Source organism: Lissotriton helveticus, chromosome 2_2 (genome assembly GCF_964261635.1).
Source record: "Lissotriton helveticus chromosome 2_2, aLisHel1.1, whole genome shotgun sequence".
Taxonomy (NCBI): domain Eukaryota; kingdom Metazoa; phylum Chordata; class Amphibia; order Caudata; family Salamandridae; genus Lissotriton; species Lissotriton helveticus.
This window is the reverse complement of record NC_136060.1, coordinates 485,939,604-485,963,957: the sequence shown is the minus strand read 5'-3', so window position 1 is coordinate 485,963,957 and position 24,354 is coordinate 485,939,604. Positions and strand designations below refer to the sequence as shown.

Sequence of the window (24,354 nt, the reverse complement as noted above, 5' to 3'; positions counted from 1 at the left end):
TAATATATACACTTCATTAATCTGCTAATATTTTTTGATTTTATAAATATTCGCGGACCCTCTTCATAAGTGTTGCTGACCCCCAGAGGTCCACAGTCCCAAGACTAAAACTGCTGCCCTACAATGATGCATCCTGGCTTGACGGTGCCTCCAAGAAAGACGCGCACACAGGTGGTTGCGACATTTAAAGTAACGCCTATGAGACGCTTTATTTATGTTCCCAGCACGTGGCATGGGTTAGACCAAGGTTGCGCTGGTATGATCGCCATGGCGAACGAATGCTTGTGCTCCACTTGGAACATGGTTGCCAGATTGGGACAGTGTCCTCTTGATTGGTATTCCATGACAGATGGTCATCTTCTCTCCTGTGGAAGCAGGGTCACTTGGTCGTGCTGGCGTTTGGGAGTCGAACCGTTCAAAGTCACCCACAAACACAGATTGATCAAGATTGTCACACCTGTATATGGTGTTGATTCTCTTGGAAATAGAGCATTTAAGATTATTGCCATCCTCCATCCTCCTCTGGGTTGTTAGTAAGGTCACCATGTTGTTTAGTCACTCTCCAGAGAAAGGGCTCAAAAGGAAGGTGAAACCTGCTGTCTAGATGTCTGGTTAGTACCCGTCCCACGCCTGAATGTCCAAGTGGCAAGTTTGGCAGCAACACTGGTATTGTTGTTCTTCTGAATCCTGCAAAGATGGCAGCTTTGACTAGGACAGCCTACATCCTAGATAGATGACATGGTAAGGTCTCTCTCACAACATCTCCCATGTACACCACATGCTCTGATGGCCTTTGGCAGTATCTTCACTGAAAACTGGAGACACCCCTTCCATGTTCTACTGGACTGCGAGGGCAACGGGGATCATCATATTGAAGGTTTCCAGGAAACTTTCGGCATCCCCGTTGAGTTGAGACCAACCGGGGGAGATTTTGGTGTGTTAAAGTTGGCCAAATAGTCACTAAAAATCTACCCCTTTAAGAGAGTATGTTATCAGTCCTTAGTTCATGACCAAGCTATGTACAGTTATTATCTTCTCAAACATAGGGATACGGTCTTCCGCTAAGGTCACAGCAAGTAATTCAACCTGACATTGTTTTGAATAATCATCAATAACGACAAAGACGTGTCATCCATATGGTAATTGCCAAAATTGGTGGTGACTGGAGTCCAGGGAGTCTAAGGAATGTCTTCAGTGATGTTTACAGAGGTGATTTGGAGACACCAACCACTGGACAGCTAATCTATCATTTTACCATAGTGTCTACTGGCTCATCAAGCAGCATAATCCACATCTTTTGTTTACACAATGCGCTGCTGGCCAGCATGCACAAATTACAAGATGCTTTCTTTGGAAGTTTCATGGGATTACCAGCTGGTTTCACTGGAGCAGACAGCCATCCTGAGTAACCGCAAGTTTGTGTCTTATGTGCACATTCAAGTGAGCACCTGTTGGCCATCCGCAGTACAGCTTGTGTGGTTCTGCAGGAGGGGCTTACAGTTTACCCTTCTTCAGGGGATTCACTTATAATCTGAAATTTAGAAAATCTGAGTTTTACTCGTGGGGGCAGTTGACTCTTCCTACAAAAAGCTCATACGTAGGGTGAACATGCTCGTGAAAAAACGGAAACGAAAAGTGAGGGAATGGGAAGTGACTGTTTGAGTCGGGTCAACCATGAAAGAACCGTGAATTGCATGAAACTCAGATTTTCTAAATTTCAGATTATAAGTGAATCCCCTGAAGAAGGGCTGGGTCCCGAAATGGATAGAGATACTTGCATCGCAATTTGAGAGGATATCAAATGAAGAAGCGATTGTCATGTACTGTTGAAACTTGATGGAATTGATCATTAATGTCAATAATGTTGAAGAATTGTGTTGGATAAAAGACTGGATGAAAGAAGTTATAACTTTGATCTACCTATGTGTAATAGCGAATTCTTACACCTACAACAAACGGATCACATTGTTTGAACTATAGGGATTAAATCCCAGAGGAGTGCCCGCGGGCACAGCACCATTGGTTTGGTGCTGCAAACGTCGCATATTTACAATTTAGGATCTCCCAGGGTCAGAGGGGATCACACCCAGAGGCACCCAAAAACAGCCAATTAAATGTTATACTGAGAAGTCACAACTAACATTCAGGTGTGCAACACATCTATTCAATTTCACATTGTTTAAAGGTCATGCGACAAACTTCCCATTTTGCTTCCGAGCACACAAACGCAGCTGTCATATTACAATATGTGTTTAGAACCACAATGGGTCAGTAGTAATATTGCAAATGCACGCATATTTAGAATACTCAGCTAAAATTCTGTGTGATTCTGCTTCAGATGTTTATTATGTGTATTGTCTGTATAAGATATCCAAAGCACTCGGATACAACAGTGATGTGTATGTTTTTATTTTTGTGAATTGGAAATATTGGCATTTTTAAATTCTTGAAGAGCTTCCATCCTCCTTTTATATGTAAAATGTCCTTTGCCGATGGACGTGCTCTAGATGTGCGCGTATTCAAGTGGTACCCCAGCATACCATGGGTTGGGCGTCTCTTCCCAGGAAGCAAACATCTGTTTCAGCAATAAGGGACTTTCACACGTGACACGGATCTAACTACAGCGAGGCGAGTTGCCATTATGTATGGTAAAGTATACAGGCGAGTAATTTAATTGCATATTACACATCTGATACGTAGTTAGACCATAACCTCGTGCAGACTATTCAGGTGCCTAACAAGTACAAAACAAAATAAATGTGACCTTGGATAATGTAACTGATGCTCATGTACAGCGCTCCTATACCTTCTACTCAAGTTTGCGCTATATAAATTGCACAAAACTATATGGGGTGTTACTCTTTAATGGATTTTCCACTTGAAAATACTTTGAGGCTTTTTTATGTACAACAGTGCCCCCAAGTGGGCTAAGCTAGTAACAGTCTTTCTTCGTTTATGGTGCGCTCAATTTCACTTGTCTGAGCAAGATGGTGTTCAATCCACTGCTGGATGTGGTTTTATTTGGAAGGAAAAGTGTAGTCAAGTGTTTTCTCGCAAGATACCCTGTTTATAAATAGCGTATGTAACAAAATAATGCAGTGTATGCCAGTTTAAAAGTTATCAGTCTGTGGTGGCTGCCAGGATTGGGATTAAAAATCGGCCCGGGCAAGCAAAAACAAGTAGCCCACATTTTCATATTCCTTTTCAACAGAACACAGCTTCGGCGAAATTGTATTAAAAAAGAAAGCAGGTAACACCTTATGTCAACAAACAACACCCACGCAATAATTAAAACAACGAAAGTAAAGCGAACACTTAAGAGTTAAACGGCACGCAATAGAAACGCACAGCCAACACGCACTCAATAGTAAAAAAAAAAAGTGTGGCCAGATATTATAAAACCCACTGTCCCACGCCGCCAGGGAAAGATCCAATGCCGGTGAGCGTGGCCAAAAGAGGACAAGGCGGTAACCAGGAGGGACTGAAAAGCCTCCGGTACAATGATCACACTCTGTTCTGCATAATTAATGACGATAAATGATGCACGCCAATGAGAATTGGGGACGGAGCAGAAACAGAATTTCTCAAACCGTATTGATTCCAAGAAGCTCTCCCATGGCGAGAGCAGCGCATGCGCGCTGCTAACGCCAGGCGAGACCTAAAAAGAACAATGAAGGTATGAACTAAGACACATCTAACATTCAAACATGCATTATATGCACCAGGTGTAAAATCTGCTTGTGTACCTTGTATGTATTTCAGTGTGCACAGGAGCCTCTGCTAATCACATCAATTTGAAAATTTGTTCCAAATGTATGAGTAATCCTACATGGACAAACATCGAACTGTAAAAACATTAAATATGTAAATCGAGCCTCAGATATCACATACATATGTTATATTATAGATGGTAGGTTGTACAGCCTTTATCAATTCCAATACAGCATCCTTACTCTGACCGCGGTCTTATGTTCCTGTTGGTTTGACTCCATTTTTTTTTTCAGGCTTTATAAATCTCTAATTCAGAATTTCACATTTCGCTTTATACATTTCTAATTCCTTTCCTTTCTCTGGCTGTACACATCTCTACTTCACACTTTCATATAATCATGTTCATTTGAAAGAAAGTAAATAAGATTAATTTCAAAGCCATGTTCAATAATGCCAGATATGTTCATCCTGGTATGACGATGAAGTGATATAAAAGTCGCGTATCCTCGTCTTGTTGACAAATTATTCCCTCAGCCGATCGACGCGTTTCGCCTCTCCTCAATGCTTCCTCATTGCGAAGGAGAACATTGTAAGTAACACTTGAGGGTTTTCTCTGATGTGTCTTTCCACCTTGTCTTGCTGATCTGAAGGAGAAGATTCCAAAGCACAACAAGGATTGGACAATGGAAAGGGGGAGCTAGATCGGACACAGCTCTCTCAACGCATACCACAAATACATATATATGAGACAACACTAGGTGGTTGTACATAGACAATGCCCACTTTTAATACATGTGCTCTTTCAAAGAAAAATACATTTTAACATGTACAAGAAAGATTCCAATATTTTTTCACTCAAGGATATACATCTCTCGGGCATGTAACATACACTTTTGATTTAAACATCTGCTGTGAAGGCACTTTTTAAAATATAAAATAATAATACATTCATTTTGGCAGCAGTGTCCTCACTGTGTGAACTTGTGCCTCTGGCTGTAAATTAGAAACCCTGCAGATAACAAGTCCTGTATTTAAGTCTTTGCGGATTTTGACACTCACTGAGTGAAGAATACTGCAAGGCATTCCCACCACGCTATGCAGAAAATAATGAGGGGGGATGTATTAACCGATCGGATCTTTTGGAAGGACTGACCCTCAGCAAGACCTACCACAAAAATTGTTTTAACCTTGATTACCTGGAGTCCAAAGTTATTGGACTCATTGATACCTCTAGCTTTAACTTCAATGCTTGGTAGATTGTCACAGAAAGCTATAAGTGGGACAGCACTCTTCGAAATGCACGCCACTCTTTCAGTGAATGGACATTGTAAAGAACAATAAAAGTGATAGATGGAATGTCTGAATTAATCTCAGCCACTAATGATTACTTTGGCCGCATCCCAATCTGACATGCAAGCGTGCTTCATCAAAATCCCCTTCAAGCTGATGTAGCCTGTGCTTCAGTAGCCATAAGAGCAGGAAAGATAGAAGGCGGTAGCAATTTACGCATACAGGATGGGGCGGTCTTTGTGACGTGAGAAGGGAGTACGTCTGGGATCCGCCGGTTAAAAGGCAGGTAATATAACTGTTATATCCTGAGCTGACATTAGCTCAGCTCAGGTTGGGAATGCTGGGACAGGGGTATTCTCTCTTTGCATTCTTTATTTCATCAAAGTTCAACACCGAGTCAGTTATCTGCTGGCAGGTGAAGGAGCCCCACTCTGTAGCTGCTCTCCTCAAAGCTTGCTCCCTTTTCTACCTGTGTCGTGTCTTTACAAAAATAACCTGTAAGCTTATAGCACTATAAATACTTGCATTTGGTAGCAGAGTTATAACCAAGTGCTGGCTGAGATGCGGACCATGTTGAAATGGTGAGTAGGTCAGCCAGTTTGGGTGTCCAGGCAAATGCTTGACATCTGGCCACTTACTTGGATTCATGGGATGGAGAAGGCCATACACATCTGGTATCAGGTGTTAGTGTGGTCACAAACTCTTTCAGAATTACAGAAGAATCTATGCTCAAAGAATCATAGTGCATGCCGCTGCATTACACTCCACACTCGCGGGTGTGCAACCCCACTTCCTGAATTGCATTTCATTCGCTCACAAAATGTAGCATCCTCTGTTCCTGGAGGAGATGCCGCTGATGAACAACCTCCTACGGCTCAACCCAAGTTCTGGAGCTCCACTTTCCCAAAACTCTTCTGTTCCATACGCGAATAAGACTGGTACTTTAAATCACCTGGTTCTCGCTACACAGGCGTCCTCGGTAAGGAAATCCACACTGTTGGATAAGACGTTGAGAACCCTACTGCCAAGAGATGTCAAGGTCAAACCCTCGTTTTTGGACAGTTTTCAAGAACTGGTCATAGTCCTTGCGGTGGATATCTGGACAGAGGGACAGATTTAAGGAGCTAAGCTGGTTGGTGGCATCCATGAGAAGACGGACAGTGCTGCTGGACACGCGGCTCTGGCACAGAGAGAGCTCGCGCAGTCTCATTAAAGCTGTACTTGGCGGCTCCAGTACACACTGAAAGATTCTGTCCAATGAAAAGGGCATAGAGAGAAGGGAGATGTTTTCCAGTTTTGCTGACCTCATAAGCAGACAGGAAAGTGTTGCTCCAAGTACAACAGCATGCTGTAGGGGCAAAGGGCCAGGAGAGTCAGACATCAGCACACTGAGCAATCTCAGCTGAGGGAAGTCTTTCTGGATCAGTTTAAGGTCATAGATCATTGGTTCACCATCTGGGTCTTCTGCAGGTATGTCCTGAACAACGCGCGAGTTGTCAGCAGGAGGACAGAAGTGTCCCTGAAAGACTCGTAGATTGGGGCACAGGTTCAGGATGGCACACAAAGCGAATTCATCATCGTACATGAAGCCATTGAGACTGAGCAGCTGTAGCCGTGCCCCCAGGCCATCCAAGACTGGTAGCATTCGGCTGAGTGGCCTCCCACTGTGTCCAGTGCACTGGATTGTGAGGTGGGTCAGGTGCCTCCAGGACATGCCGCTCCAGCCTGAGACAGGATGGTCACCCAGAGAGATCACCACTTCTGTCGCCCTTTGGCAGAGAGTAGAAAACATGCCCAAGGTCTGCTCTTCCACCTCGTTGACCCGCTTCAACGAGAGGGCAGTGTGAGATCCACCATTACCGGCGTGGAGGTTCCTCCTCATTTCTGCAACCTCGGATAGCGAAGGGAATCCATCCACACTCTTTATCTCCTCAAACTGCCGCGTGTGTATGAGGCAGAGGGCTTCCATGACGCAGCTGTTGTCTAGGTATTCCAGGCAAGGAAGAGCAAGCAGCACAAATGCAATGGCCTGGATGAATTCCTCAATTTTGGATCTTGGCTCTATCCCCACTGCGACCAGTATGCGAAGATTGGAGCAGCCAAACGTACGCCGGGTCTGATCATACACCAGGTGCAGCAGCGACGACCCCACAATCTTCTTGCACTGCGAGATGTCCAGCTCCTTCAGCATCTTGCAGGTGGAGCCGACTGCTGAGAGGACCTGCGTATTGGACTGAGTGTCGGAAAGCACCAACTTGGATAGACGGGGTAGACCTTCCAGCAGGTCCACCAGAGCAGACGACGGCACTCGGTTGCAGCCATGCAGATCTAAAGATGACAAATTCTGTAGGGAGACAGAAAGAATCAAAGAAACAATGAGAACATGCTGAAATAGCCAGGTATAGGATAGGAAAGGTTTCAGCCATGGTGGACAGCATAAAGACAATTACAAGACTTGTATAGAATATATAAAAGTTGGCTATGAGTTCCAAGCTAGTGAAATGACACTGTAAAACATGAGAGTAAAGACTGCATATCTTTTAATGTGTTCAGAACCTTAACATGACACTACAAGTCAGAATTTACAAAAAGTTATGGATTTATTGTATACATTTCAGATTGTTTCTGAAAGCTACATATACATGTTTAGGTTTCAACCAGAAAACTACTCATTCCATAGAAGAACACAGAAACATATGCTAGTTGGTAGACTTTACAAAAGAGAACAGAAAAAAATAGAAACACTTTATGTTGAGCTTAGCTATTAGGTGCGGGTTTCACTGTTAAAAAGAGGTTTTTACATTGATTTTACATGTCATATAGTGGTGATCTAATCAGGAAATGCTGAGCAAGAAGGCACATGAAGGCAGACAGGACTGCCTCACTCTGTTGAAGACAGAGTAAACAGCAAGATGTTGGAAAAGTGAGGTTTAAAAGAGTTGAGGCTTTTTCTTTAATCTGTTACTACCCTCTTACAGGAGTAAGCAATGGGTCTCCTCAGATTTAGGCAGTGCAAATGTTGCAAGATACTGATAGGTGTTATAGTGAGGACGAGCACTGCTGCCCAAACTTGTTCTGGAGACCCGAGTCCTTGCCGTCAAGATTATTATTATTAGTTAGCATTTCTAGAGCGTATAGCTACCCATAGGCATCCCAGCACTAGCAGTATGGCAGAGGAAGGAGTGTGGCTTACAGATTCATGTTTTGAAATACCCATGTTTTCAGGTGCTTTCTGGAAGTTAGAAGATGGGTCTCTGAATGTAACTGCAGGGGGAGAGTGTTCCAGAGCTTGGCTATGTTGTCTGCGGCTTGATCAGGAAGACAATAGCACTCTAGCTGGCCCCATTCAATCTATATGCGGATAGCTACAACATTCGGCGATTGGAATGGAGGAAAACGCTGCCCTGCAGCAACAGCAGATACCCTATGCATGGGAGAGGGAATGACTGCTTAGTGCCTACAGACTGGTATACCAGATCTTATGCACCCTGTCAGGGAGGGGAGTGAGATGGGGAAATCAATCAATCAATTATTGTAGAGCGCGTATTATCACTTGTGAGGGTATGAAGGCGTTGGGTTGCTGGGCTTAGTCAAACAGCCAGGTCTTGAGTCTCTTTCTGAAGTCCGTCAATGAGGGTGATCTTCAGAGGTGGAGAGGGAAGGCGTTCCAGGACATGGCGGCGAGGTGGGAGAAGGAGCAGCCTCCGCTGTGGCTACAGCAGAACTGCGGTGTCTGTGCGAGAGAGAGGCAGGAAAAGCGAAGGTTTGTGGATGGTTGGTGGGAATTCAAGCAGTAGTTCATGTACGTGGGTCCTTGGTCGTGGAGGGCTTTGCAGAGTAAACTATGCTCAAACCTCCCGCAAGCCCTGAAGTGGAATTCGTGGAATTGCGTATGTCTATATATTGTATTTGTATAAGGGGAACCTAGCCAAAGGGTACCTGATTGTTCTACGGGGTCAAAGGAAAGAATTAATAAAACACCTACACTTTCAAAAAGAGATATGTGGCGTCAACCACTAGATTCCTAAAGGGAAGATGAAAATAGTATTTTGGAGCTTTGGGGACAGGGATGCTAAATATCCCATAGCGAGGATAGTGGGGAAGAGGAAGCATTTAGGATTTTGTAACTGAATTGTGCTCAGACGATTCAATATAAAGGGAGAACTGCAAATATTTGCATACCTATTTCTTTTTACAAAAAAATGACAGTGCAATTATGGTAAAGATAGATATGATTTCAATAAATATATGGGCTGTAAAGATTATAGCTTCACTATCAACTGAGAAATATGATTAAATATTTCCACTTTAGGAACATTGTTGCAGTGAAGCCCCTTTAGGACTCACTGGTTCTTTTACTAGTTTCTATTTCTATTGAGAGGTCGAGGCACTGAAGGGCTCTGGAGAGTGGGGAGGGAATGGAAGAATGTTCTAGAGACCCCTTCCTAATGCAGCTTCAATTATGCGGCTGAATGACACTAGAAAGTTGTCTTGTATGGCACAGTCAAGGCACTTCATGAGGATTTCTATGGCCAGTGGGTGCACAGATTCAACTAACTTTCTAGATTATGGCTACCCAGTAGGGCAGTGTTGGAGAGTGGATTATTAGTAGGGGCAAATATATATCTGCCACTGACAATAAGGCCACTAACACAGTATAGGGCTCACAATAGGTCTTAGAAAATTATCCCCATGCTCAACCCTTGGAAGCTTGGCTGTGAGCAGGCAGGCTTAACTTCAAAGACAGGTAGTTAAAGCAAATAAAAACACCAATTTCGTAAATAATTAAGACACTACATAAAATAAAAATTCAACACCAATTTATAAAAATAGGAAATATTTGTATCTTTTAAATGACACCAACACGAAATACATCCACTGTAGGGTGCCAGAAAGTGAGACTTCTATTCCCACAATCCACTTGGACAAAACCCTTACAAATCCACTGGCAGTACTCCAGGCTGGGTATTCATTGTGGTGATGTCCAGGTGAGCTCTGTTAACCTGTAGCTTGCAGGGAGTTCAATCTTTAGTCCTTTTGAAGCAGGTTTGATCCACAGGGCTGTAGTTTCAAACGGTGCAAAAAGGTGCAATCTTCAGAGTACAAGCCTGGTGAATACACACATCCAATTCTTCAGCGTGGACCCTTCTGTTTCTCTTCGGTTTCAAAAGCAGGCCTGAGAGGCATCACCCCTCTCAGATACTAATTCAGTGTTTTCTGGGGTCAAGCAGGAGGGCACTCCTGTCCAATGAGATGCAGGGCCCGCCCCATAGCATGACCACTTCCTCCAAAGTGTGGCAAAATGCTAACCCAGAAACCACTATTCTTCCAAAATGTAAAATGTCAGAATTTTCAGCAGGGAGAGAAGAGCTGGCTAACCACACCCCTAGGATGGCTAATCTCCGTAGTCTCTCCCCCTTGCATCTGCTCATTCCTTTCTTAAGCCCAGCATCTGCCTTGGGTCAAAGAGGAGAGTTGTAAATGAAATTGGTGTCTGTAGCTTTTCTCCCCCTTTCCTTGAAGAGCATTATTTACTGCCCCTACCCCTGGCTCTGGCATTCTTATGTCCAGCAACGTCTGCTCCCCGAGAGGCTTCCTATCGCCAGGGAACCTTTATCACCTCTTCAAAGCAGCCAGGCTGACCCACTTATCTCTGACCAATCAGTGCAGAGCAGTACAGGGTTGAATTTTGGCTTACAGACAAAAAAAGTCTGATCACTTCTTGTATGTACATTTTTGGAGACATTCAACAATATATTGTTGGATTTGTTAATACCATTCTGAGAAGTTTTTGAGCATCTCTTTTAGCATTCTCCTATCAAGAGGTATTAGTTGATATCTTTCTCCCATGTTAACCTTTGTGGCAGGGGGTTTACAATGGGAAAAATGACTTGGGCCATTTTTCCAGCACCAGAGCTTATAATGACGTATTTTGTATGTACTCTGCCTAGATCTACAGGACCCCCACCCCTAGTATACCTGGGGGAGACTTTAGGGGTTCTGAATATGCACAAATATTGTAGATCCTCCCTCCACAGTGCTCCTACCACCAAAGTCGATATTGGCCAGTACTTTATCACAATTTGGCGAGTACAATGTGGAATTCCACTTTATTCAGGGCATATAAAACTCCTTTTATAAGGGTCCACCTTATAGATACCTGCCCCCCACCCCCAGGAAACCTATGGGAGACCCTGGGGGTACCTAATATGCCCAGACATTGTAGGTTGACCATTTTAAGTTCCCCAGTGCACACATGCAAGTGCAGAAAAGCGCTGCTGGATTCCAAACTACCATTCCCTATTATATACTAGGGACTGAGAGGTAGTTTCAATCCCCCGGCCCTATTATGTACTAGGGCCTTATGGGGTAGGTCATGCCAATCACAGGGATACCCTAACCTATAGTGTACCTTAGTGTATGTAGGTGTTTTCACTGTATTCTAAGTGTTTTTCAGCATAGCACTGACCCTGCACCTGGTTAGGCAGAGCCCAGGGTCAGTCAGAGTCAGTTACCACCAGTACCAGTCAGCAAAACGTTGGGGGGCGCCCACGGCACAGGATGACTTTGCAACAGTCAGTGTGTGGCGCAAACATTTCCTGAATGCATCATTTACCTTGGCCCTGGCCACACCTCTAGAAACCAACTGTCCTGTACCGAAATGTCCAATAAGCAGAGAGTAGAAATGTGACTCTTTCTCTCGGGCCCTGCGGGGTCATCAGCATACATGGATGCTGTCCTGGTGCAGTCCTCTGCTGAGAATCCACTTATGCAGCAACAATAAGCAATACGGAAATATCAGAGCCATCCTCGACCACTATGAAATACTCTGCCTTCCATTCCATTCCAGTGTTTTGACATATATGTACCAGAATAAAAGGAGACCAAGTATATACAAATGGGTCTCATTTGTGCAGCAAAATTTGGCCTGAAGTGCGTTGACACGTTATCCCTGAGCAAGAGAAAAGACAACCTTGTGCACGTTCCCGCTCTTTTTGGCCTCACTGGTGATGTGCAGCTTGGCATCTTTTGGCCGCACATGTTAGGCCTTGTCCCTCCAACTCTGGGTGACTCTTAGAGAGCAGACACATACCAAGGAGGGAAATTTCAGAATGACACCAGGCGCGTTCGCACAAGGGGTGCACCAGCAGATGCAAACGATGTGGTGTGTGTAAAACTGTCCCCTGGGTGGAGTTTAGGGCCCCACAGAAGGTGTAGATATTCACTACCACTGCAGTCTCAGCATCAGGTTTGTTGATCTTCCATCCATTGCATCCTTGCAGGATTTGCATGTTGCATGCATCCACACACAGACAGGAAGCAGAAGAAACAAGAGAGGAAAACAATGGAGCGCTCTCAATGCGGTGTCTTCACCATCTCGGTGCAATTTTACACCAAGTGAGACAGAAATATACCCATCCCATATGACAATTTAGCGGCCACCAATGTGCGTGCACTAACCACTGGCGCCCAATGCGGTCCCTAATGGGTAAAAGTAATCAAGCATTTTCCAGGCATCATAAACAGGACACACCATCACTTTCTTCTTGGTTTTTGCTTCCCCTCTTCTATGTCCTCTAGCCGGGGCAGCTAGAAGAGATCTTTTTCACAGTGATGGGGCAGATACTGTTCATCCATCAGAAGGGACAGACTGAGGCTACCCAGGAGTGGTTTTTGAGACCCTGTCTTGTAACTGGAGCAGGCGTGTGCTTCCTGTGTGGTGCACTCTTGAGCCCAACCTGGTTAGTCGGCGTGGTGGTGTGCAGAACACTGACCAGAGCAGGCCTGAGCTTCCAGTGTGCGGCGCTCTCAGGTCCAGCCTGGTTAGGCGGTCATGTTATGTTATGTTATTGAGTTGTATATAGTGCTCGAATACCCGTGGGTGTCTTGCCGCTGCCTTGAGAAAGGGAAAGCAACTAGGAGGGCCAAAGCCCAATTATTGATTGAAGAGCCATGCTTTTAATGCTTTCCTAAAATGCAGAAGGTTATGTGAATTTTTCATATAAACGGAAAGAGAATTCCATAATTTTGCAGTGCAAACCACAAAGCCTTTTTCACCCCATGGGGCCAGTCTGAATTTGGGTACCTGAATGTTTTTCATGACTGAAGAGTGTAAAGGTCTGAGAGGATTGTACCAGCCAAATTGCTGAATAAGGGATGGAGGTCCAGTGCTAGGTAATGCCTTAAAGGCGATATACAGGGTCTTAAACACAATCCTTTTTTTAGATCTCGCCTAGAATCGCAGCGCATGCGCGGCTCGCTCTGTGAGATCTATTGTCGTCTGGTTGCTTTCGGAAGTGGAGTCGAAGCTCCACCCATGCTTTTCACTGGTGCGCGTCACACTTTATGCTAAACGCTCACTTTTGATTTGGAGTGAGGCTTGTTTGTTTCCTCCCCGTCTCCTTTTTGGCTCACCCATATGGGCTGGATTTTGCACATCGCGGCGTGACATGCTTGAATGCATATGTTGCTTCAGTACTATTTTAGACACACTTTCTGGGACAATAGCAGCTACGCTGCATTATCCGGTATGTAGCTTCAAGCAGCATTTATTATGTGTTGTATATCGTTGTTTACTGTATGTTGTATAACGTTTTCCATCTGCGTTCTCACATATAGGAGTTCTATCATTTTTAGAGCGCTTTCACATTAACAGACCATAGCGTTTATGCTCTGTTATATAACTTGTTTTTCCATTGAAAACACTTTCTGCCCCTTTAAAGCGCTAGTCTGGGGCCTTCTTGGCTTCACTCTCAGGCAGGTCGCTCCCCACGCTGCTGCACGGCTCTGCCTGCATTTTTTTGCCTAATCTTGTATTTTTCCCCAGTGCCTAACTTGCTTTCTTGCCCAGACTTGTTTTTATTCCCCTGTGCCTGTACTTGCTTTCTTGCCCAGACTTGTTTTTATTCCCCAGTGCCTGTACTTGCTTTCTTGCCCAGACTTGTTTTTATTCCCCTGTGCCTGTACTTGCTTTCTTGCCCAGACTTGTTTTTATTCCCCTGTGCCTAACTTGCTTTCTTGCCCAGACTTGTTTTTATTCCTCTGTGCCTGTACTTGTTTTCGTGCCTAAACTTGTTTTTCCTTCCTGTGCCCAGTTCTCCCGTGGCCCCCGTCCGTTTTTCCCGCCGCTGCGTCCCTATGGCCCCGCCCACCTGCAATCCCATTCGCCGCCTTGCTCCCGCCTCCCAGCTGCTCCTCCCTCCCACATCCCTTCATATGGAAGCCGCTGGCGCACCTAAGGCAAGCCCTTCTGTGCCCGTCTGTGCCTGGACCGCGCCCAGCGCCAGGACCCCTGGACACCACGAACGCCACGACGCCCGACACCGCTACGATGCCAGAACCCTCCACGCACTCAACACCAGACGATCACACACCTGCTTCCTGGCTGCCCCAAAGCTCACCCACGGAGCTTTCCCCTGCCGCAACTGCAGCTTCACAAGCATCCGCCCCACCATGCTGCCGACCAGGAAAGAACCCAACCACCTCAGATGCATCCTTCTCAACACACGCTCCGCCCGAAAACATGCCGTTGAACTCTGGGACCTACTCGACTCAACCTCCCCAGACGTCGCCTTCCTGACGGAGACCTGGCTAAACCCCGCCTCGGCACCTGACATAGCCATAGCCGTCCCGGAAGGCTACAAGATCACCCGCAAGGACCGCACCAACAGAGCGGGAGGAGGAATCGCCATCGTCCACAGGATCATTCTCAGAGTCTCGACCAACACCAACGACACCCTCAGCACCGCCGAACACCTGCACTTCCAGATCCACACCGACCCCAACACCACCCTCAGAGGAACCCTCATCTACAGACCCCCCGGACCCCGACCACAGTTCAGCGACTCCATCGCCGACTTAGTCAGCACACACGCCCTAGCCTCCACGGACTACTTCCTCTTAGGGGACCTGAACTTCCACCTCGAGAACAATAACGACACCAACTCCACCACCCTGATCGACAACCTAGCCAACCTCGGACTCCGATAACTCATCACAACACCCACCCACTCCGCCGGTCACACGCTTGACCCCATCTTCTCCGCAAGTCCCCACGTCTCCTTCAACCATACCACCCAACTCCACTGGACCGACCACCGCTGCATCCACTTCACCTTCAAGAAACCCACCACGCACCACCGTTCCCAACAGATGCCTCACCGCTGCTGGAGCAAAGTCACAGAAGACCAGCTAACCACCACCACCACCCTCGCCCAGAGCCCACCCGCTGATCATACCGACCCCGACACCGCCGCCCGCAACCTCAGACAGTGGATCAACGACTACGCCAACACCCTCACCCCGATCAAGAAACAATCATACCAACAAGAAAGCCAGCTGGTTCACTGAAGACCTCCGGGCCTCCAAGCAAACCTGCCAAAAGCTGGAGAAGATCTGGCTCCGTGAACGAACACCGGACAGCCACGCCGCCCACAAGAATGCCACCCGCAGACACCATCACCTCATCAGATCCGCCAAAAGGGCCTAATTCAAAGACTGTCTAGACAACAACGCGCACAACAGCAAAGAGCTCTTCAACACTGTGAAGGAACTCTCCAACCCCAGCTCCAACACCAACGATGTCCCACCCTCGCAAGACCTGTGCGACTCGCTGGCCACCTTCTTCCACCACAAGATCACAGACATCCACGACAGTTTCAATGCCACGACCGCCCGACTACCATGGAGACCCCCGCCCCCACGACCACCATCCGCACGAACCGCCTGCTCTACTGGACCAACATCAAAGACGAGGACACCATCAAGATTCTGAATACCAGCCACTCCGGATCTCCGTCAGATCCATGCCCACACCACATCTTCAACAATGCCAGCACATCCATCGCACCCCATCTCCGGAAAGTCATCAACACCTCCTTCGAGACAGCAACCTTTCCCGGAGAGCTGGAAGCACACCGAGATCATCGCCTTACTCAAGAAACCCACGGCGGACCCCAAGGACCTCAAGAACTTCCGCCCATCTCCCTGCTCCCATACCTGGCAAAGGTCACCGAGAAGACCGTCAACGAACAACTGACCCTCTACCTCGAGGAGAACAACATCCTGGACCCTTCCCAAGTCCGGGTTCCGCAGCAACCACAGCACCGAGACTACCCTCATCGCTGCCACCGATGACATCAAGTCCCTGCTGGACAAGGAAAAAACAGCGGACCTCATCCTCCTGGACCTGTCAGCCGCCTTCGACGCGGTCTGTCACCACACACTACGAACACGCCTGCACAACGCTGGGATCCAAGAGAAGGCCCTGGACTGGACCACCTCCTTCCTCTCCGGCAGAACATAGATCATCCGCCTTCCCCCGTTCCGCTCCGAAGTCACCGAGATCATCTGCGGCGTATCCCAGGGCTCATCCCTCAGCCCAACTCTGTTTAACATGTACATGGCACCGCTCGCCCACGTCGCCCGTCGGCATGACCTCAACATCCTCTCCTACGCCGATGACACCCAGCTGATACTCTCCCTCACCAAGGAGCCCCAAACCACCAAAAACAACCTTCACGCAGGAATGAAGGCCATTGCTGAATGGATGTAAAACAGCCGACTGAAGCTGAACTGGGACAAAACGGAGGTCCTCATCCTCAGATCCAACCCTTCGGCCTGGGACGACTCCTGGTGGCCAACCACACTGTGAACCGCTACAACACGCACTGACCAATCACGCAACCTAGGGGTCATCCTCGACTCCACCCTCTCCATGACTAAACAGGTCAATGCCGTCTCCTCCTCCTGCTTCAATGCCCTCCGCATGCTTCGTAGGATCTACAAGTGGATCATGACTGAACCGAGAAGAACAGTCACCCAGGCCCTTGTCAGCAGCAGGTTGGACTATGGAAACGCCCTCTACGTAGGAGCCTCACCAAACTCCTGAAACGGCTTCAACGCATCCAGAACGCTTCTGCGGCTTCGCGCGATTCCAAGATGGACGCGTGAGCTAAGAGCTCCCGGGACCCCTTCCACCTCCGGCGACTATCCTGTCATCTATCCTGATTCTGACGACGGATATTTTTCACTGACGCCCTGCTGATGCCAGCGCTCTTTTCGGGACTTGTTTTGGCCGTCGCACGCTGAACTTACTGCGACCTGAACTTTGAGGCCTACCACGTATGCCAACCGGGGGCTCAAGTCCCCGAGGTACCCAGGTGGCAATCGAACAACAACGGCTGGTAGGCCACGCCCTCTGCCCTTGGTGTGCTTTCGGTTTCGTTTCTGCTCCTTGTGCCAGCCCACTTCCCGATCGGAGTTCTTACTCTGCAACTGCCAGTCTAGTGCTTGTGCTGTGCCCTTATTCACTCGCAATTCGGTGCCTGCCACGACGAAGGTTGTTTTGCCCGAGTTTCGCACTTCCAGTTGGAGTTTCTCCCCAGTCATGACGGGCAGGACAGTTGTCGAGAGACGCGGCGTAAGAGGTTCGTCCCGAGGGGGGGCCACCCACTCTCAGACTATTGATCGCTTTACTCGACCTAAGGGCTCCCCGGGCGGATCGAGTGGTGCCCTGGAGGAAGCTGGGGATGGTGCTCCTGATGACGAGGAGCCTACTATGAAAGACGTGATGGGCGCCATTGCGAGTATTCAATCCAGTATGGGCCAGCAGTATGAAACTCTGGCTGCTAAAATAGACACGGTGGCGGTTGATGTTTCCCTCATCAGAGCGGACCTTGGGAAAACAAACGAGCGTGTCAAGTCTCTTGATCTTAAGACCGCTAGTCTGACCACGGATGTCTCGGACCTCCAGACCACGGTCCGTCATCTTCGGACCACTTGTGACCTATTTGCCAATCGGTTGGAGGATTTTGAGGGCCGGGCCAGGCGCAACAACGTCCGCATCGTTGGTGTCCCGGAGAATTCTGCCGATATGCCTGTTGATATCCTGGTGGAGGACCTTGTGTTGAAGCATCTTGCGGCGAAGGGCCTAAGTAAATTTTTTGCGGTCGAAAGGGCCCATCGTGTTCCGGGAGGCAAGCCGAAGCTGGGTGCCGCTCCACGGCCTATTATAGCTAGACTATTTAACTTTCGCGATAGAGACGCTATCCTGCAAGCATCGCGAACCACTGGGCCCATTAAATTTGAGAACGCTTCGATTAGTTTCTATCCGGACTTCACGCAAGCTGTCCAGAAACAGAGGATGGGCTTTACGGGCGTGAAGAGGCGCCTCAGGGACCTGGGACTGAAATATGCCATGCTTTTCCCGGCCCGTCTGAGAATCGAACATGCTGAGCGTGCCTTTTTCTTCGACCGCCCTGAGGTGGTGAGTGACTGGTTGGACACTTTGCCGAAGCGTACCGAGGGCCTGGAAGACTCGAGAGGAGCCGAGGGAGGCGTGGAGGACCAGGAGCAGTGAGTCTACGTTGGCCAGCCGGAATGCATCACAGGGGCTGCTGGACTGTGTTTTGAGTATTATGTGAATGCCCGGGGGTGTGGGGGGGTCTGAGGGATCTTCCTCCTCTGGGGATTTTTTTCTCTCTTTCTGTAGGTTAGTTTAATGGGGCGACAGGCACACTGCAAGTTGGGGTGGCTTTTGGGTCTACCGCAGGGGTGCAGGGTGGGGGGTTCGTTACTATTGGGTTCCTTGGGGGTGGGGGGGGGCTTTTTCTTCTTGTTTGTTTCGAGGCTGTGCTCTGTTTATCACTTGCTTTCACTTGACTGTTTCGAGGTGGGGGGTGCGGTCGGTTTGCTTCAGGGATGGGGGGTAGGGGGCTTAGGGTTTTGAGCTGGAATGTCAATGGTCTTGGGGACGGGATAAAACGTGGGATTGTGCTGCAATACTTGAAGAGGTGCTCCCCGGATGTGGTCCTGCTTCAGGAGACCCATTTGGTGGGCAACACGTGCCACGCTTTGCACAGGAGAGGCTATCGTATGGTGGCGCACTCCGGCTTCACCTCGGGATCGAGAGGGGCTGGTATCCTGGTCAAGCATTCCCTTCCCTTGGAGGTGGATACCACACTGTTAGATGATAGGGGCCGCTATGCTGGCATTACCGGGAGATGGGAGGGGAAATTGATCTCCATACTGTCTATTTATGTTCCGCCTGGGCTGCAGTCTACTACGTTCGCTGACTTGGGCGAGGTCATTCTGGGCTTGCCCGAAGGCTTGCTTGTACTGGGCGGCGACTTCAATTCAGTGGCAAATGGTGAGAGTGATCGTAGCCCCCCCCCGGCTCCTCCCTGCATCGCAGTTGTGGTTGGGGAAATTCCTTGATGCCTTTGGGTTGGCCGATTGTTGGAGGCAGCTCCACCCTGGCCAACTTCAGTATACCTTTCATTCGGGGGCTCACGGAAGTCTCTCGAGACTTGATTATATTGTCGTGCCTATAGTGCAGTTGGCCTCGGTGCGTGAAATCAGACACTTGGCTAGGGGGATCTCGGACCATTCCCCGATATGGTTTCACTTAGACGTTTGTTTGGGGACGGGGGGCCGTATCGCCCCGATCAATCCATGGCATTTCCAGAACCCTAGACTCAGAGCCGAGGTGATCAAGTGTGTGGACTATTATTTTGCAGAAAATGAGGGATCTGTCTCCTCCCCTGTTTCATTGTGGGAGGCCTATAAGACGGTGATCCGAGGTCAGACCTTGTCCCTTGTGGCCGATGAGAAACGGCGCAACCAAGAGGAGGTGGTGAGTTTGGAATCTGAGATTGCGGTGCTTGAGGGGCGATTGGAGGCTGGAGTGACGCCTGAGATTCTGCATGTTTTGGCTCTTAAGCAAACTGAATACAGGGCACTTGTGACTGCTGAGGCGATGCATCGCATGCAGCAAGGACGACTTTACGATGTGGGTGATAAGGCCGGGAAGTTGATTGCGTGGCTGGACAGGAGAGACAGATTGAATCGTGTGGTGCCAGTGATTGAGAGAGATGATGGAGTGCGAGTCGTGGACCCGGTGGAGATAGTTGAGGTGTTTGCTCAGCATTTTCGGGTCGTTTATGCCCCGGTTTCGGGCCTCCCGGAGGAGGACTCGTGCTTGTTACTTCGCGACCTTGCGCTGCCCTGTCTCTCGGAGTCTGACGGGGTGTTAATGGAGGCTGATTTTTCCGCTGATGAGGTTGAGCTTGCCATTCGCTCCCTTCGTTCGGGGAAGGCTTCGGGCCCTAATGGTATACCGGTTGAGTTGTATAAGTTGTGTCCAGACAAAATGGCGCCGTATTTGCTGCGTATGTTTGCGGCCTCGCGAGATCTTGGCTCTCTTCCCGGGGACCAGAGGCTGGCTTCCATCGTGGTCATTCATAAAGATGGTAAGACCCGCGAGCGTTGCTCATCGTATCGTCCAATCTCCCTTCTGAACGCTGAACCTAAGATATTGGCAAAAATACTGGCAAATCGACTGGTCACGGTGATCAGCGGACTGGTTCACCCGGATCAGTCCGGTTTTATCCCCCAGCGTAATACTGCTCTCAATCTTCGCCGTCTGCATGGCGTCATCGCGAGGGCGGGATCTCTTCGCGAGTCGGCCATCTTGGTTTCTCTTGATGCTTCGATGGGCTTTGACACGGTTGAGTGGCCGTATTTGTGGGCCACCCTTCGCCAAGTTCGGTTTTGGCCCTAAATTCATCACCTGGGTTAAACTCCTGTATGAACAGCCGCTTGCGCAGGTGGTGGTTAATGGCAGAGCCTCGGCGCCCTTCGCCCTCGGGCGTGGCACGAGGCAGGGCTGTCCTTTGTCGCCGTTGTTGTTTGCGCGTGCGCTTGAACCGCTGGCCGCCTGGCTTCGGTGGGAACCCTCTCTAAAAGGTATTCGTTGGTCTCCGGATTTTGAAGACCGAGTCTCTCTCTATGCCGATGACATCCTGTTATATCTGACGTCCCCCCGCAAATCACTGGGAGTTCTCATCGACGTCTTGCGCTCTTTTGGCCGCAACTCCGGGTTGGTTATCAATTGGTCTAAATCCTGTATCTTTCCGCTTACTAGTGACCCTCTTTCTCTGCCCCGAATATGTCCGATCCCGGTCTGCACTGATGGTTTTAAATATTTGGGGATTTATATTTCACTTGACCCTGTGCTGCGTTATGATCGGAATTTGCTGCCTCCGCTCGCTCGGCTCCGGTCGGACGTTGCGGCGTGGTGTAATCTGCCCCTATCCCCCTTGGGACGTGCGGCATTGTTCAAAATGATGTCCCTCCCCCGGTTCTTGTATGCCGTCCAAAACACGCTAGATTTGGTGCCGGCTAACTATTTTCGTGAAATAGAGTGCCTCCAGAGGAAGCTGGTGTGGGCTGGTCGGCCCCGTATAGTATTCGCCAAACTCACGCTACCCTGGTATGACGGGGGCATCGCGTTACCTGACATACGACGATACTATTGGGCATCCCAGTTGAGTGCCGTGAACCATGCTATGTATGGTCCTGTCCCGAATCCGGCTTTTGAAATGGACCGATGGCTTTTACCTGGGGGGGATTACTATAGGGCATTTTACTCTAGGAGTGCTAGGAGGAACTTGACGGGTCCCACGGCAGTGGCGGTGCGGGTTTGGAGCAGCGCGACCGCGGCTACCGGGTGGACAGATAGGCTTACCAGGGCGACCCCTTTATTTGCTGCGGAGAGGCTGGGTGAACTATGGACGTCAAAGGGGTTCGATAGATGGGATCTCATCGGGATTAGTAAATTGAGCGATCTTTGGGTTAAGGATAGAGTGAAGACCTTTGCGGAACTACAGCAGGAGTATGGTCTGCATGACTCGGAATTTTTTCGATATCTTCAGGTTCGCCACGCCGTTGGGTCGGTTTTTCCGGCCGGTTCTGATATTCCGGAGAGTTCCCCCCTGGAGGATAGGGTGCTGGACGGTCATGTTCCGGACAGCACTATTTCTCTTATTTATAAAAAACTCATTAATGTTCGATCGGACTTGCTGGTCCATTTGCGTGACGCCTGGACTGCCGATGGGCTGGAGCTAGACGATGAAGATTGGCAGGCTGCGGTGTCCTCTCCTAAAGAGGTCGCGATTCCGGTGCGCTTGCGACTTGTTCAGCTGAAAGTCCTGCACCGTGTCTATGTCACTGGTCCTCGACTGATGCGTATGGGTTTTTCTGATGATGGACTGTGTCGGCGGGGTTGTGGTATGCTTGCTACTTTCCTTCATATTGTATGGGAGTGCCCAGTGGTTGAGTCCTTCTGGAGGGGAGTGCATGAAGTGATGAATGAAGTCACGAATGTTCGACTGATACCTGAACCTAGGCGCTGTCTCTTGAATGTGTGGGAACCGACCGACTGTAATGTCGCTCAGATTCAATGGGTGACTCTAGGCAACATGATCGCAAAGAGGGACATTGCGCAGTTATGGGGGTCTCATAGGTCTCCCTTGGTCTCTGGATGGGAAGACTACATGGACTGGTGCATGTTCAGAGAGAAAATTGTCTACATTTCCCGTGGCAGGCCCCAAAAGTGGGGTAGGATATGGAACCAGTGGAATGCATTCCGTGGGGACATCTGTGAACCCCCCTTCGTAGATCCCCCTGATACTCCTTGTTCCCCTTGACTGTGCACTCCGGCTCCCACATGTGCAGATTTATCGATATTTTCACCGGCTCTGGGCTCCCGTTCTGTCCCTCCCTCCCTTTCTTTTTCCTGTCCTGTACCATCTCCTGTCTCCCTTATTGTTTCCTGACCGCTTCCTCCTGCCACACACGAAACGACCATCATGATCGGAGTGCAGCCTTGTTTCTTTTGTTGTTTGAATGTTATAAAATGAAACCGCTCGTATCCTGTCGTTTGGAACTTAACGATCTTCTTACCGTGGCTGCCGGACCCCTGGTTGTCGGCTGATGAGCTGTGTATTATGTTATACCTTGTGATGTTTTCCTGGCCGGCCCGTAGGGTTGTAGGCGTGAATCTGTACTTCCATAATTTTGCTAATAAAGGTTTTTTCAAAAAAAAAAAAAAAGAACGCTTCTGCACGCCTGATCCTCGACATCCCTCGCCGCAGCCACATCACACCCCACCTGAGAGATCTGCACTGGCTCCCAGTCAACAAGAGGATAACCTTCAAGCTCCTCACCCACGCACACAAGGCACTCCACAACACCGGACCAACGTACCTCAACAGACGACTCAGCTTCTACACCCCCACCCGCCAGCTCCGCTCCGCCGACCTCACCCTCACTACAGTCCCCCGCTTCCGAAGAGCGACCTCAGGCGGCAGATCGTTCTCCCACCTCGCCGCCAAGACCTGGAACACCCTCCTCATCCACCTACGGCAGACCCAAGACCTGCTGACCTTCAGAAAACCCCTCAAGACCTGGCTATTCGAGCAGTACCGGCACCCCCCTTCCCCATGCGCTTTGAGACCCTCACGGGCGAGTAGTGCGCTTTACAAATGATATGATTGATTGATTGATTGATTGATTGGTATCAAGGACTTTGCGAGCACTCGTAGATTGTGTCAACCTATTATGTTTTGCAGCTAGGAGAAGAAACTCAAAATATTAGTTCTAAATAAAACTTGTTTCCGATCCGAGTGCTGAAGAGACCTTGTCCGAGGGGCTAATGGTGGGAAATAAGGGGGAGGGGCCACGTGTGTTTCCCAGATTCCCCTAATTCCTGTTACAAGTAGAAGCTGTTATTAGAGTGCGTGAGTGTGAGATCTGCTCGGCGCTTATCTTCTGTCTGAGCCACTGTCCCTAAAAGTGTCCTGGCAAGTGTGGATTTTCTCCTTATCTTTCTCACAATGCTTCCCACTTTTGAATCGCCCCTTCCTCTGCCACTCCATTCTCACGCCTTTTCCCAGCCCCAGTCCCCATCTCTTCCTTCCTTTGCCATTTCCTCTCTCTTACCTTTCTCCGCTATTCCATTTGTCTCTTTTTCACTTCACTGTCTGACGCACCCATAATAGCCCCTTCCTTCACTTTCTCCCACTCCCTAATGCAGTATGCCTTCCCCCTCCTTTCCTCTCTTTCATTCACCATCCGCCCCTCTGTCCCTGCCCCTCCTCCTTTCACTCAGTCATTCCATTCTTTCCCCACCTTCATTCCCCTCCTTTCTTCACTCTCGTCGCGAGATTCTGAACTTTCCTACCCCGCCCTTCCTTCATCCATGTCTTCTCCCTTCCTCTCGTCTCCTCCTTCGCTCTTTGTCATCTTACCCTTTCCTCTCACTTGTTTTGGATTAAATGTGGTTAGTGGTATTTGAGAGATTAGTGTTAAAATAAAATGTTGGGTCACCTTCAAACTTTTAAAATTTAGAGTTATCTTGATAGATGTAATTACAAAAAATACAAGATTTAAAAAAATTCTCGCAGATTTGCCAACCTCTGTCGCCGGTATTAAATAACAAATGAGCACTTTTCTGATACCCCTTTAAATGTAACTTCTCTCTGTGGACCTGCACAAATCTGAAAATGGCAA

The 24,354-nt window shown here is 48.6% G+C and overlaps 1 protein-coding gene across 1 annotated transcript in view; it reads right to left on the bottom strand.

The window, feature by feature from the left end:
- Positions 1-4,476: 4,476 nt before the first annotated feature.
- Positions 4,477-24,354, bottom strand: part of LOC144821555 (uncharacterized) — a 61,946-nt gene continuing 42,068 nt past the window's right edge. The window contains exon 4 of the mRNA XM_078678740.1: positions 4,477-7,345. Coding sequence (XP_078534866.1) covers positions 6,020-7,345 — 1,326 coding nt within the window. The 3' untranslated portion in view covers positions 4,477-6,019. The remainder of the gene's footprint in view (positions 7,346-24,354) is intronic.